The sequence below is a fragment of the Budorcas taxicolor genome, chromosome 8 (genome assembly GCF_023091745.1).
Source record: "Budorcas taxicolor isolate Tak-1 chromosome 8, Takin1.1, whole genome shotgun sequence".
Taxonomy (NCBI): Eukaryota; Metazoa; Chordata; class Mammalia; order Artiodactyla; family Bovidae; genus Budorcas; species Budorcas taxicolor.
In genome coordinates, this window is record NC_068917.1 from 98087654 (window position 1) to 98102538 (window position 14885).

Genomic DNA, 14885 nt, shown 5'->3' on the forward strand with positions numbered 1-14885 from the left:
TGTTAAGGTATCGCCTTAGGGAGCTTTTTTAATCACCCCTCTCTGAGCTATCAGCAAGACTATTTTATTTTCATGATTGAAAATGTATGAAACAGATGTGGCTATTATTATAACTACTATTATCACCATTCACTAGGGCTGAAAATGGTTTCCTGAGTTGATGGTTTATCAAGTAATCGGAAGCCTAGCTGTTCTGTTCCAAACCATTTCCCGTGTTTCCTAAAGAGAGTTATGGGAAAGGTCACATTTAGTCCCTGCCCTTTGCCTGAATTTTGGTTGCCAGTGGTGAGCCTCAGGCGGGATGCTCAGATACTCACATTCATGTTGTTCATAGGGTGGATAGCTCAGCCGCACGGAGATCAGGATCAGGAAGATGAATAGAGGCCAGGCCACTTCAAGAAACAGCTGACACTGAATGGGAAAAAGACAAAGCACTGTGAATTAAACAAACATGGATGCCTAACACTATTGAGCTTTGGGAAATCCATGAAAAGATGAATTAAACAATGAACCTACTTATCTGGCCTCTCTTACCACTCTCTAAGCTTTAATGATACTCAACTGTTTGTAGTTCTCACCTTATACACCTTACTATTATTCCATACCTCTGTGTTTTCCCTAAGAAAGGGAAGATGCCTCCCATCCTGCTTCATCTGGCTCACTTCCGCTCACCCTTCAAGACTCAACCAGGCACAATTTCCTTTACTAAAATCTCAGGCAGAGCGGGAAGCCCTTCTGCTGTGCTCCCAGAGTAACCCATGAATCCTCCTCCCATAACAGTTTCCCTGAGCCCCTGAAATCGTGTTTTTGTTACTGGCTTCCTCACTACGATATGAGCAGCCTGAAAGCAAGCACTGGATCGACTCATCTTTGTACCTCCACAGCCTTAGCACAGTGTCAGGTATGTTAGGACCATCTGGTGAAAAAAGACAGCCTGGGCAAACTGCTGTGCTAAACGCACAAAAGCTCAGCTCTAACGGAACAAATGAAGTTGCCCCCTGTGGGGCTGAGAAGGCTCCAAAGGACAACGGAAATTCACACTCAGCTCCATGTTGACTTGTGTGCCATCAGGGCTGGAAATATCTGGGAAGAGCGCAAAGTCCTTCCCCATCCGTCAAAATCTAGTCACCATCTTCTCCAATGGGTTAGATGACCACTGAACGTAAGTAAGTGTTATTCGCTGGTTAAAGCAAAGGGGTTTCTCTAAAGGAAATCTGCTTCAGTGAGCTACCGGGGTTAAATAAGCACAGGGACAGGATAGAAATCATGAGAATAATCTCACTGAACCTGTGGTGTTTAGACAACTAGTTCCACTGCCTGAAGCCTCGCTTCTATCATGCCTTTCAGCTCTAGACTCCAATGTTCTAATTAGGAAGAACACGAAAAGCCCAGGAGATTCTCGGGCCCTTGTGGATGAGGGTAACTACAACTGTGTCTTCAGAGCCATAAAGCCAAGAGAACACAGATATTAAATCTTTCCTTTTATTTAAATAGATTTTTTTTTGATCCCCAAGTCCATATACTTTTATTGTGGAAAATTTGAAATTAAAAAAACACAGAAAAGTAGAAACAATAAATATAAATCACTGTTACTCCTACTTCCTGGAGATAATCTCTAGTAAATTAAGCTAATAATGGTTCTCCATTAATATTTTTGTCTTTCTTTTCTATTCATACATAAATAATATTCTTTCTCTACAAAATTAAGATTATACAGCATATATAATTTTGTATTTTGCTTTTTCATTGAATATCATACTGGGAATGTTCCCCATGACATAATATATTCTCTTAAAGTATGGATTTTAATGGCCACTTGATACTCCACACTATGAATAGATCATAATTAATTTAATCTTGCTTCAGCTTGGTTTCGGTTTTTGTTTATTATTTGTTGTTGGATTTCTGGTATTTTAGATTCCAAAGACCTTTGATATGGTTCTACATTAAATTCTTTTTTAAATCTTCTTTATAGAAGGAAATACATGGATGAGAGCAGTGGATGTCCTAGGATGGTAAGAACATGCATGGGTAATTTTTTTCTGAACACTTTCCTGTGCTTTCTAAATTTTCCATAATAAGCATGTATTACTTTTTTTGTAGAACAAAAAACACTGCTACCATATAACTATGAAGAATAACTTGCTCTAGATAGCACATCAGGAAAAAACAGACACATAGGTCCTTCTTCGGAAGAAAGCATGCTATCAATGGGATTTCCAAGACCAAAGATGGGGCTGGTCTTGCTAAGTATTTCTGTAAATAATCCCAAAGAAGCAACATTCAGTGTTGCTTTCAAATGACATTCTACCAACTGAGCTGCAGGTCCCTTCTTGGGCTCCCCAGGTACCCGGAGCCTCTATCAGCATTTGGCACAGCAGGAGCTTCTCCCCTAGAGTCACCTTCTTCTCACTAAGCCTGCCTCAAGATAAGGGCTTTAAAATGTGTGCTGAGTGAGAGAATGAACTGAAGTTTACGAAACAATAAGGATGGAAATGTAAGTCAGTTGAGCCCTTTAGGAAAGCAACTTAGCCATATGTAGTCAAAAGATATGTTTATCCCCTTTGACCAAAGAATATTCCTAGGAATTCATCCCACAGAACTAAGTTTAAAATGTCAAAAAGCTACATACATTTAGTTATTCGTTCATTTAGACAGTATAATCAGAAAATATTGGAAACAACTTAATTGCACAGCAATAGGGAAATGATTAAATTATGTCACATCTACTTAACCTTATACAGTTATTACAACAATGTTTATGAAACACAGACACTATGGACCATGTAATATTAAGTGAACGAAGCAGAACACAAAATTGTATGCATTCCAAGCTTACAGCTAAATAAAATCACTTACAAATATTAACAAAAGAGAGTAAAACTTTTAAAAAGCAGGTTAACTGTGAATAAATTCAGAAAAGAAATCCATAAAATAAAACCAAAACTAAATGAAGAGTATGAGTAAGATAGTCATCAACCTTGAAGCTCTGAAACTGCCATGTACACTTTGGGGATAAATAATATTTACCACTTATTTAGAGTCCAATGTGTAACAGGCACCTTATAATAAATGGATTATTTCATTTAATCCTGCAAACAACCCCAAGATGTAGTAAGCATAATCATCTGCCTTTTATGTGACAAAACTAAAGCTCAAGAAAGGGTAAGTCACAGAGACAGTTAGCAGCAGGGTTGAGAGGAACAGCTAGTCTTGCCCAACTTAGGAAACCAGTGACTCAGCAGAGAAATAACCCCACTAAGTCATGATCAAAGCATATCAACAGGTTCCACAAAGGCAAAATGAGCTCATGGCCTACAGATTTATAATAGTGACAGTCAATATTGAGCACCTACTCTGCACCAGGGATTTATATACATCTTGTCTCTAATATTTAATTTTCACAATAACTTTGTGAGGTAGCTGGTATCATTAGATTGGGGCAGGTTCTGAGCCATAGCCTGGTAAGAGAGTGCACCAGAGTTTGAACCCAGGTCTACTGATTCCTACATGCTTTTGCACCCCTCATGCTGCCTCTCATCTAGCTATGTTTGGGACATATACCTTTCAAGACAGCCACTTAAAAGGAATCTGGTGTTCACCAGCCCTCCTACGCACTGATCTGACTCAACGAATCAAGTCTTAGGTTCCTGGACATCTCTGCAGTCCCACATCTAGGACACCGCAGGGGAACTGATGCTCAAAATATGTTGATTGACCGGGAAAAAAAAAAAAAAAACAATGGATCTTTCCCATGGTACTGACAGCAAAGAGTACAAAGTATATCTTGCAAATCATTCCCAGCAACTGAGTATAAGCAGATTAGGCAAAGAGGTAAGAACAAGACCGACAATAATAATGATAGCTAATACTTAAATAGGTCTTACCAAGATGCATCAGTGCAGGGCTTCCCAGGTGGTGCTAGAGGTAAAGAACCTGCTTGCCAATGCAAGAGATGTTAAGAAAGGTGGGTTCAATCCCTGGGTTGGGAAGATCCCCTGGAGCAGGGCATGGCAACCCACTCCAGTATTCTTCTCTGGAGAATCCCATGGACAGAGAAGCCTGGTGGGCTACTGTCCATAGGGTCGCAAAGAGTCGGAGACAACTGAAGTGACTTAGCATTCATGTATCAGTGTTCTGAGTGCTTTATATATATAAACTCAGTGAATCATCAAACAACCCTGTTAATACTGTTCTAAATCCCATTTCACAGATGAGGCTCAAAGAGTTAATAAATTTGGATACAAATTTGGTAAATAGTGCCAGAATTCAAAACCAGTCCAACTCAAGGGTGTGTTTTAAACCACTATGTACCCTGATCTCCTTATCCCCTGCCCCATTACCAGAGTATCTAGATTTTTGATCCTTATAAGCCTTACTGAGCTGAGACACTAACATGTATTAATGAAGAGACTATCTCCAAGAGACAGCACTCAAAGCAGAGAACTCATAAAAGACACATTCTAGCCATGCACTTTTACTCTGAACTTCTAAAATGATTTCTGTCACTGAACACAGAATTTGCCTTCTAAACTCAGGGAGATGTTCCAGGTTTTTCTTTACCAATAGCTTCCCTCTTGAAACCTAATTTGACTTCTGGTTCCACATATGGAATGCCATTTTGGTTGCACTTATTATCAAAATCAGATTTCATCCCCCATCTCTAAACTTAGCATTTTTACTTCAAGTAGGCCTTCATAAATAGCTTGGAAATAAGACAGACACTTTATGATTCAGTTCAGTTCAGTTCAATCATTCAGCCGTGTCCAACTCTTTGAGACCACATGGACTGCAGCAAGCCAGGCTTCTGCAACACCCAGAGCTTACTCAAACGTGTCTGTTGAGTCGGTGATGCCATCCAACCATCTCATCCTCAGTTGTCCCCTTCTCCTCCTGCCCTCAATCTTTCCCAGCATCAGGGTCTTTTCAAATGATTCAGTGCTTTGCATCAGGTGGCCAAAGTATTGGAGCTTCAGCTTCAGCATAAGTCCATCCAGTGAATATTCAGGACTGATTTCCTCTAGGATTGACTGGTTGAATCTCCTTGGTGTCCAATGGACTCAAGCGTCTTCTCCAATACCACCGTTCAAAAGCATCAATTCTTCTGTGCTTAGCTTTCTTTATAGTCCAACTCTCACATCCATACATGACTACTTTGACTAGACAGACCTTTGTTGGCAAAGTCATGTCTCTGCTTTTTAACATGTTTTCTAGGTTGGTCATAGCTGTTCTTCCAAGGAGCAAGCATCTTTTAATTTCATGGCTGCAGTCACTATCTGCAGGGATTCTGGAGCCCAAGAAAATAAAGTCTGTCACTGTATCCATTGTTTCCCCATCTATTTGCCATGAAGTGATGGGACCAGATGCCATGATCTTAGTTTTCTGAATGTTGAGTTTTAAGCTAACTTTTTCACTCTCCTCTTTCACTTTCATCAAGAGGTCCTTTAGTTCCTCTTCACTTTCTGCCATAAGGGTGATGTCATCTGCATATCTGAGGTTATTGATATTTCTCCCAGCAATCTTGATTCCAGCTTGTGCTTCATCCAGTCCAGCATTTCTCATGATGTACTCTGCATATAAGTTAAATAAGCAGGGTGACAACATACAGCCTTGACACACTCCTTTCCCAATTTGGAACCAGTCTGCTATTCCATGTACAGATCAAACTATTACTTCTTGACCTGCATACAGATTTCTCAGGAAGTAGGCCAGGTAGTCTGGTATTCCCATCTCTTTCAGAATTTTCCACAGTTTATTGTGATCCACACAGTCAAAGGCTTTGGCATAGTCAATAAAGCCGAAATAGATGTTTTTCTGGAACTCTCTTGCTTTTTCAATGATCCAACAGATGTTGGCAATTTAATCTCTGGTTCCTCTGCCTTTTCTTAAATCCAGCTTGAACATCTGGAAGTTCACAGTTCATGTACTGTTGAAGCCTGCCTTGGAGAATTTTGAGCATTATTTTGCTAACGTATGAGATGAGTACAATTGCATGGTAGTTTGAGCATTCTTTGGCATTGCCTTTCTTTGGAATTGGAATGAAAACCGACATTTTCCAGTCCTGTGGCCACTGCTGAGTTTTCCAAATTTCCTGACATATTGAGTGCAGCACTTTCATAGCATCATCTTTTAGGATTTGAAATACCTTAACTGGAATTCAATCACCTCCACTAGCTTTGTTCGTAGTGATGCTTTCAAGGGCCCACATGACTTCACATTCCAGGATGTCTGGCTCTAGGTGAGTGATCACACCATCATGATTATCTGGGTCATGAAGATCTTTTTTTGTACAGTTCTTCTGTGTATTCTTGCCACCTCTTCTTAATATCTTCTGCTTCTGTTAGGTCCATACCATTTCTGTCCTTTATTGAGCCCATCTGTGCATGAAATGTTCCCTTGGTGTCTCTAATTTTCTTGAAGAGATCTCTAGTCTTTCTCATTCCATTGTTTTCCTCTATTTCTTTGCACTGATCACTGAGGAAGGCTTTCTTATCTCTCCTGCTATTCTCTGGAACTCTGCATTCAGATGTTTATGTCTTTCCTTTTCTCCTTTGTTTGTTTGCTTCTTTTCTTTTCACGGCTATTTTTAAGGCCTCCTCAGACAGCCATTTTGTGTTTTTGTATTTCTTCTTCTTGGGGATGGTCTTGATCCCTGTTTCCTGTACAAGGGCATGAACCTCCATCCATAGTCCATCCGGCACTCTGTCTATCAGATCTAGTCCCTTAAATCTATTTTCCACTTCTACTGTATAAGGGCTTCCCTGGTGGCTCAGAGGTTAAAGCGTCTGCCCACGATGTGGGAGACCCGGGTTCAATCCCTGGGTAGGGAAGATCCCATGGAGAAGGAAATGGCAGCCCACTCCAGTACTCTTGCGTGGAGAATCTCGTGGATGGAGGAGCCTGGTAGGCTACAGTCCACGAGGTCGCAAAGAGTCGGACACGACTGAGCAACTTCACTTTTCACTTTCCACTGTATAATTGTAAGGAATTTGATTTAGGTCATACCTGAATGGTCTAGTGGTTTCCCTACTTTCTTCAGTTTAAGTCTGAATTTGGCAATAAGGAGTTCAACTCCTGCTCTTATTTTTGTTGACTGTATAGAGCTTCTCCATCTTTGGCTGCAAAGAATATAATCAATCTGATTTTGGTATTGACCATCTGGTGATGTCCATGTGTAGAGTCTTCCCTTGTGTTGTTAGAAGAGAGTGTTTGCTATGACCAGTGCGTTCTCTTGGCAAAACTCAGTTAGCCTTTGCCCTGCTTCATTCTGTACTGCAAGGCCAAATTTGCCTGTTACTCCAAGTATGTCTTGACTTTCTTCTTTTGCATTCCAGTCCCCTATAATGAAAAGGACATCTTTTTTGGGTGTTAGTTCTAGAAGGTCATATAGGTCTTCATAGAATGATTCAACTTCAGCTTCTTCAGCATTACTGATTGGGGCATGGACTTGGATTACTGTGATTTTGAATGGTTTGCCTTGGAAATGAACAGAGATCATTCTGTCATTTTTGAGATTGCATCCAAGTACTGCATTTTGGACTCTTTTGTTGATTATGATGGCTACTCCATTTCTTCTAAGGGATTCCTGCCCACAGTAGTAGATGTATTGGTCACCTGAGTTAAATTCACCCACACTAAACGGCAACCCACTCCAGTACTCTTGCCTAGAAAATCCCATGGACGGAGGAGCCTGGTGTCCATGGGGTCACAAAGAGCTGGACACGACTGAGCGACTTCACTTCACTTTGTTACACACACACTATGGTTACACACTTCTGAATCTTACTCTATTATGTATTCACCTCCCTCCATGTCTGCCCCCACCACAGAGTGGAAGAAATGGAGAGGAACACTGTTTTTGTAAAGGTGCTTCTTAACAAAGTCAGAAACCCAGAAACCTTATTTCAGATTGGGTATTAAAATTAAAATTCTGATGATTAAGTAAACAGCTACACTGAGCTGCTCTGGGGACTTCCCCTCTCATTACTCCTCAGCAACAACATGGGGATATAATGCACAAGCACTTCTAGAGCAGGGTACTTCTCAACTCTTGACACAGGGGGCCAGATAATAGTTGTGAGGGGCTCTCCTATGAATGGTAAAATGTTCCCCTCCATCCCTGGCCTCTACCAGTAGACACCAACCACCCCTACCCAGGACTGTAACAACCAAACAATGTCTCTAGACATTATCCAATGTCCCTGGGACATTAAAATAGCACTAGGCTACTTCTAGAATTTGATAAGGTAATAGGATTCAATGGGGAAAAGAAACTGATGAAAATATGGAAGACTATTCTAAGAGGTAAAGAAGGAAACATGAGACAGTGAGTTTCCCAAGATAACAGAAAATTCATCAAAGCAATGGCACACTCTAGGCTCTGTCAGCATCACAGTGAACACTTTTCAACATACACTTCAATTAAATTAAACTGAAATCTTAAAAGATCAAATCAGAGAAATGCTGAAGGGAAAAACAAATATGAAAGCCAGGCCTACCCTCCCACAACTGTAAAGCCTCATGCAGAGACACTGGATTTTTCAATTGGTTTGATCTTTGGAAGGACATCTGACCATATATGTCAAGGGCCACTTCCCTTTGACCTAGTAATCATACTCCTGAGATTCCGGCCTAAGAAAATAATATAAAAATAAGAAAAGGCTATATGCATAAAATCTTTATAGTAACTTACTTATAATGGCAAACACAAGAAATATCTCAATGTTGGCAATAATGTATGAGGTTATAAAATGAAAACTGCATGGATCCCTGTATTGCTACCAGGAATGTCACTGGCATTATTGCATGGTAGATTTGGGGTCAAAACTTCTAGTCCCTCCTCTTAATGATGTACTAATTTATAATACTTCCTTCATCTATGAAACAGAAATTGTAATGATACCTCTCAGGATTGCTGTGAAAATCAAGAAGATAACAGGTACAAGAGTACTTTCAAAAGTATAAAATACAACCTATACATCAAGAATCATAATTATTATAATATGAAGATTATTTGGAAATACACAACATACATGCCATGCTAAGTCGCTTCAGTCATGTCTGACTCTTTGCGACCCCATGGACCGTAGCCACTCAGGCTCCTCTGTCCATGGAATTTTCCAGGCAAGAATACGTGCCCTCCTCCAGGAGATCTTCCCAACCCAAGGATCAAACCCGAGTCTCATGTCTCCTGTACTGGCATGTGGGTTTTTTATGGCAAGGCCACCTGGGAAGCCCAAAAACAGAGCACAAAATGGCACATGTGTATGCTCAGGCTGTCATCCTTCAGGTCTCCTCAGTGCCAAGGACCACACAATCTGATCCTCGTCATCATGACCTACCTACCTCGGGGGACTCCTTTTGCACATTATATAAAAATAAGCTGTCCTCTGCCAGCTCCATGACCTGACCCTGCCGACTCCCAGCTCACCCGCAGCCAGTCTTCCTTCAGTGCCACTGGTGCTCCTGTCCCTTGGCTCCAGGACATGCATTAGGCACGTGGCCTTCACACCCTGTCTCTCTGCCTGGAAGCCAGTGCCCCAGTGGCTGAGCTCCTGATCTCTCCCTGGCTAACTGCTGCTTAAACATCAAGGCACTCAGGTTAAATGTCATGACCTTTCATTCTAAATTAAGTCGCTACCCACAGTCTAGTAGTAACTGACATAGTAGGACAGTTTCTTTTTTTTTCCTTCACAGCACTTACCACAGCTATGATATTTCTACTTATGTGACAACATGCTTCATATCTGCTTTCCTGGCTGAACTGTAAGCTCTATGAAAGCAGGGATCCTGCCTGTCTGCTTCACCACTGTACACCCAGGACACTGTCTTACATGCAGTAGATGCTTAGCAAATATTTATTCAAAGGAAACAATAAATGGCTATTTGTGCTAACTGTCCTCATTCCATAGAAGGGGAAACTAAAAGTCAGGGAAAATGAGATTCCCTAAGCCATTAAGCAGCAGCAGCAAGCCATTAAGGCATATAGTGGCCATGCTGGAATTAGAATTGAATTAAAATCAGATAATAATTAGAATTATTAGCTGGATTTGAACCAGCATTGCCAGGCCAGAACTAAGGACAGGGAAGAAATGTATCAGGCGAAACTGGAAGCTGGGAGGGTTAGTTTGCATCTATCATGTAAAATTCTCCAGTGGCTCTTAAATGAGGACTCAATTTGTATTTATTTGATTGTTTATTCCTTGTCACTGAACAGTACCCAAATATTGATACTCTAAAATATGCAGAAATTAAAATTATCTATTTCCTCAGCCACATGGCTAAACAGATCTAAGTGAGAAAATTAACACCAAAGGCAAAAAAGAAAGGCCATACGGCCATATTCTGTCCCATCTGTTCCACAGGGACCTTGATGTCTGGCTCAGCCTAAAACCAGATGGGGATCCGGAGAACTCCGAAGCCCCTCGCCTTTCCTGTCCCAAGCCCTATTTGTGCTCACTGACCACCACCCACACAAGTTAACTGTTACTTTGTACCCAAACTGAGCTTTGCACCCCACTTACGCAACTCATTTTCAATGTATTCTTTGCCTAACAGGAGCAGCAGAAAGCTACCCCTGGCTGATGGTCCCCATGAGTCTGCATAATGGGGGCACAAGAAAAGAGGTCCCCCAAATTCATTAGCAAATGAGGACACAGAGTGAATGAGCAAATGGCCACCTTTCAAGAAGGTTGCTCTGGGGTTTACTGTTCAGCACCCAGCTCCTACATCTTCTTCCGGTCTCCCTGCACATGCGGCCCCTCTAGCAGGGGCGCCTCCTCAAGATCTATAAACTAATGGCCCATTTAACACATTCACCCCTCACTGAGCAAATGCTTGTTAAGCATATCCCCAGTGCCAGGCTATGGAGCCAAGCGAGTACATCCAGGATCTCTGAGGGGGAAATTAAGCAAGGATTCTGTACACTGTAGGTGAGAACTGTCATGGAGCTGCTAACTCCTTCCCCTGCCTACAGGGCAGGGCATGTTCTGAGCTAACAATGTGGAACCAAGACCCTAAACAGGTTTCACTGTCTACAATCAATATATCCATAGATCCAAGCCATTTGGACTGGGAAGCAATTGAGATCCATGGGTATTAAACATGGGACAGCCAGCACTTGAGATCCCTGGGTATTAAACCTCCTGTGCAGATAAGGCAAAGCCTGCTCAAAAGAACTTGTGCCTCTAGGGCCATCAGGAAATTGATTCTGGTGTTACTATGACTGATCCACTCAGGACCCCCTGCCCCACACCTGAAACCCCATTCCCATCAACTGTACAAGGGTCAGGTCAGATCTTTCCAACCCTGACACCCTAAACTTCTGCAACCTGAAATAAATCACCTTTTTTTTTTCTAGTTTGGCAAAACACATTTCCTGTAGAAATCAGGAAGGAAGGTAAGCAGACAAGCCAGCAGACCGTAGGTGTATATCCAAAGAACTCCTTCTGCGTCAGGATACTATGTCTTACTTCCCCTTCAATAGGAACTCTGCCACAGGGCCAAAAATTGCCTTTTATGAAGGCTGCCTGTCTCTCTAATTGTAGCTCTTTTTAAACTGATAAGCAATATTGAGCAAGAAGCAGCAAGACTAACAGACACTAGCCCAGTCTGGATGGCCCAATCCCAAATCCTGTTCTGGGACCCTGTGCTCCTGATTCCTTAGTTGACCTTGGGGACATCCCTTCCTTTATCTGTAAAATGACAGGTTTGGGCTTGAGACTTTGCATTACTAAGATGATATAGTTCTTTCCATTACTCACTGGCTAATAGACACAGCACAGCAAAGACAGTTCCCCATCACATGGCCTGCTGCCAACATGATAAGAAGAGACTGGGGACCTGGACCACAGAGTAGCTAAGAAATGAGATTAGGAAATGAATATATAGGTCTTGGGAACACCAGGGCCTGGGTACAGCTGTGGGAGGCAGGGACAAAGGTAAGGAAAAGGTTAGAAACTTCAAGATGTTGAGACTGAAGATAGAAAAAATAATACCACTGAAGAGCAATCTGACATAGTGGTTTAGAGAACCAACTCTAGAGTCAGATTATTTAGAACTGAACACTACATACGCCCCTGACTAGCAGTGTGAAACTCAGACAAATTACTTATATTCTCTCTGTGATTTAAGTTCCCCAGTTATAACACAATAGCATTTTGTGTTACAGCGAAACAACAGTACTTTGTGGATCTTAAAAGGATTAATCTAGTTAACAATTCACTTTAGTGCCTAGTACATGGAAGTGCAATCTAAGTGTTTGCTTTTATTATATTATATATTCTATAAATTGTTATATTTTAGTATGATTATTATTATCAAGACAGATAGGATGCATAAATTTTAGTTCCTACTCTCTCATTAAATGACTTTGGGATTCAGCTCCCTGCATGTAATATGAGGGACTGAAAAGTCAGTGTTTCTCAAACTAGTATATGTATACAAATAATATATATAATTTCACGAGGGATTATATGAGTTCTCTGTCGGGATTTTAAACACTTTGTGTTTTCATTTCAATGGTCATCTAAGGAAATAAACATACCTGGATTTTCTGAATGCCTACTTTACAACCAAGTTCTGGCACAAGATCACAAGTCTAAGTTTCTATTTGTGTTTGCCATTGTGTTAGCACCAATATTCCCTGGTGGCTCAGACAGTAAACATGTCTGCCTACAATGCGGGAGACCTGGGTTCGATCCCTGGGTTTGGAAGATCCCCTGGAGAAGAAAATGGCAACCCACTCCAGTACTCTTGCCTGGAAAATCCCATGGACAGAGGAGCCTGGTAGGTTACAGTCCGTGGGGCTGCAAAGAGTCGGACAAGACTTAGCGACTTCACTTTAGCACCAATATAATTGCAGTAGACCAATGAGAAAGGCACAGATGCAGAAGCAATTTGTGAATGATGAGACTGGACCAAATGAAAGCAAATGATATCCAACGAAAGTCACTGGAAAAATTGGAAAGTCATTGGAAAACAGAATCATTAACACATGGTAATATAGACTGTCCAAACTCAAACAAATAAGTGTTCACTACCATAGTCACACTGTTGCCTTCAAACAGTGTCAGTCGCCTTACTACACTAACAGTGTTAATTTGAACTGTACTGGTTCTGCAATTTTGTTTGCACTTAATTTATAAGTCTGTATAGGTCATATGTTTGCATAACAGTCTATAAGAATAAGGGGTTTATATCTAGTTTCACATATGTACATATTCACGTAACATTAAAATAAAAAATATGTTCAGTCAACACAAGGGGACTTTGACATATTTGTTCTTTTAAAGAAGGGCCAGCATTAGTCTAGTTTCAGAAACAGTGAAGTTTATCTCCAAGATCCCTTAAGTTATCTCCAAGATTCCTTATGGCTCTTTGAGTCTAAAGAGGATGGTCACTTCTGTTGCAGATGTGTTACACTTCATGCTGCTAAGTCACTTCAGTCGTGTCCAACTCTGTGCGACCCCAGAGACGGAAGCCCACCAGGCTCCCCCGTCCCTGGGATTCTCCAGGCAAGAACACTGGAGTGGGTTGCCATTTCCTTCTCCGATGCCTGAAAGTGAAAAGTGAAAGGGAAGTCGCTCAGTCGTGTCCGACTCTTAGCGACCCCATGGACTGCAGCCCACCAGGCTCCTCCGCCCATGGGATTTTCCAGGCAAGAGTACTGGAGTGGTTGCCATTGCCTTCTCCAGAGGACAGCCAAAAGGGGATGTAGGCTTAGAATTCAGGAAAAAATGCAGGGCAGGAAACAGACATTTAGAAGTCAACTATAGAGAGGGTGTGGCTAAACACAGGAGATCAGACAGGACCTCGAGGGGTGTTCAGGGAGGGAGAAGCCAAGAGCTGATACCAGAGCTTCAGAGAAATCTCCAGGCCTTATAGTTTGTACCTTCTCACAGAAAAATATCATTTACTGAGTGTTAAAGATGGTATTCTCAGGGTTTTTGAAAGGATCACTGTCTCATCCAGAAGTGAATGGCATAGTACCCTCCACAGAAATAAAACAAATCTGTTTTGTATTCCTCCAGGCTCGCAGTCCAAGCTGAAAGGGGAAAGCCCATACTAAAAGATTCAGTCTCTGACCTCTAAGAGCTGGGCCATGAACTCACTTCAACTCCACCACCCAGACCATCAGGAGCTCTTGAAGAGCCAAGCAGCCCCCAGGGCTGCAGCAAAAGTTAGGAGTAAGATGGCCAAGCAGCATTGTATGCCAAGTTCCAGGCGTCTGAACTTAGGCCTGGGCACTAGCACAAACCAAAGCTATGACTGCCACCTGGTTGCAAATCTGCCTCCTATGATAAGAGACAGGGCTAGCTAAATCATGACCCCACACAGTCCTGGGTCCACCAGGGCCAGACACATTCAATCCCCTTAAGAAAACGCAGAAGAACAATACTGTAGTAAAGGAATTATCCTCCAATTGAAATAAGTTAAAAAAAAAAAAAAAGAAGAAGAATCTCTTTTCCGCCCCCTTCTTCACTCCCAAATCAAAATCAGGAAGAAAAGCAGGAGAGAACCCCCGGAGAAACCCAGGCTTACTGTTTGTCTTCTTCTGAAAGTGAGGTTCTTCCACAGCAGCAATCTCAGCTGAGGCCAATAAGCCATGTTACCTCAGCCAGCACCACAGCAGCCTGCGTGAGGCTCGGGAGCCTGGGAAGGAAGTGGCTGGAGCTCACAGCAGGGACGCTGTGGCTGGTCATTAACTGAAAGATAAAGCAAGAGGGGATGTTAGTTTTTGCTGCAAAGCCATACGCCAGTGAGGGCTGTTGCACCAGCCCCCTCATCTGAGCCCTCAACACCCGGTTCTGTCTCATGACTGCCTCTCCACAAGGCATGAGTCCTCGACTTGCAGCCTTGGGTCTCTGGTAAACAGGGATGTTGGA

General features: G+C 42.0%; 1 protein-coding gene across 1 annotated transcript in view; it reads right to left on the bottom strand.

Moving 5' to 3' along the window:
• ABCA1 (ATP binding cassette subfamily A member 1) overlaps nt 1-14644 on the bottom strand; it is a 110554-nt gene extending 95910 nt beyond the window's left edge. The window contains exons 1-2 of the mRNA XM_052645014.1: nt 14542-14644; nt 318-411 (exon numbers count right to left, since the gene is read on the bottom strand). Of these exons, the coding sequence (XP_052500974.1) occupies nt 318-411; nt 14542-14607 (160 nt within the window). The 5' untranslated portion in view covers nt 14608-14644. The remainder of the gene's footprint in view (nt 1-317; nt 412-14541) is intronic.
• Nucleotides 14645-14885: the final 241 nt, after the last annotated feature.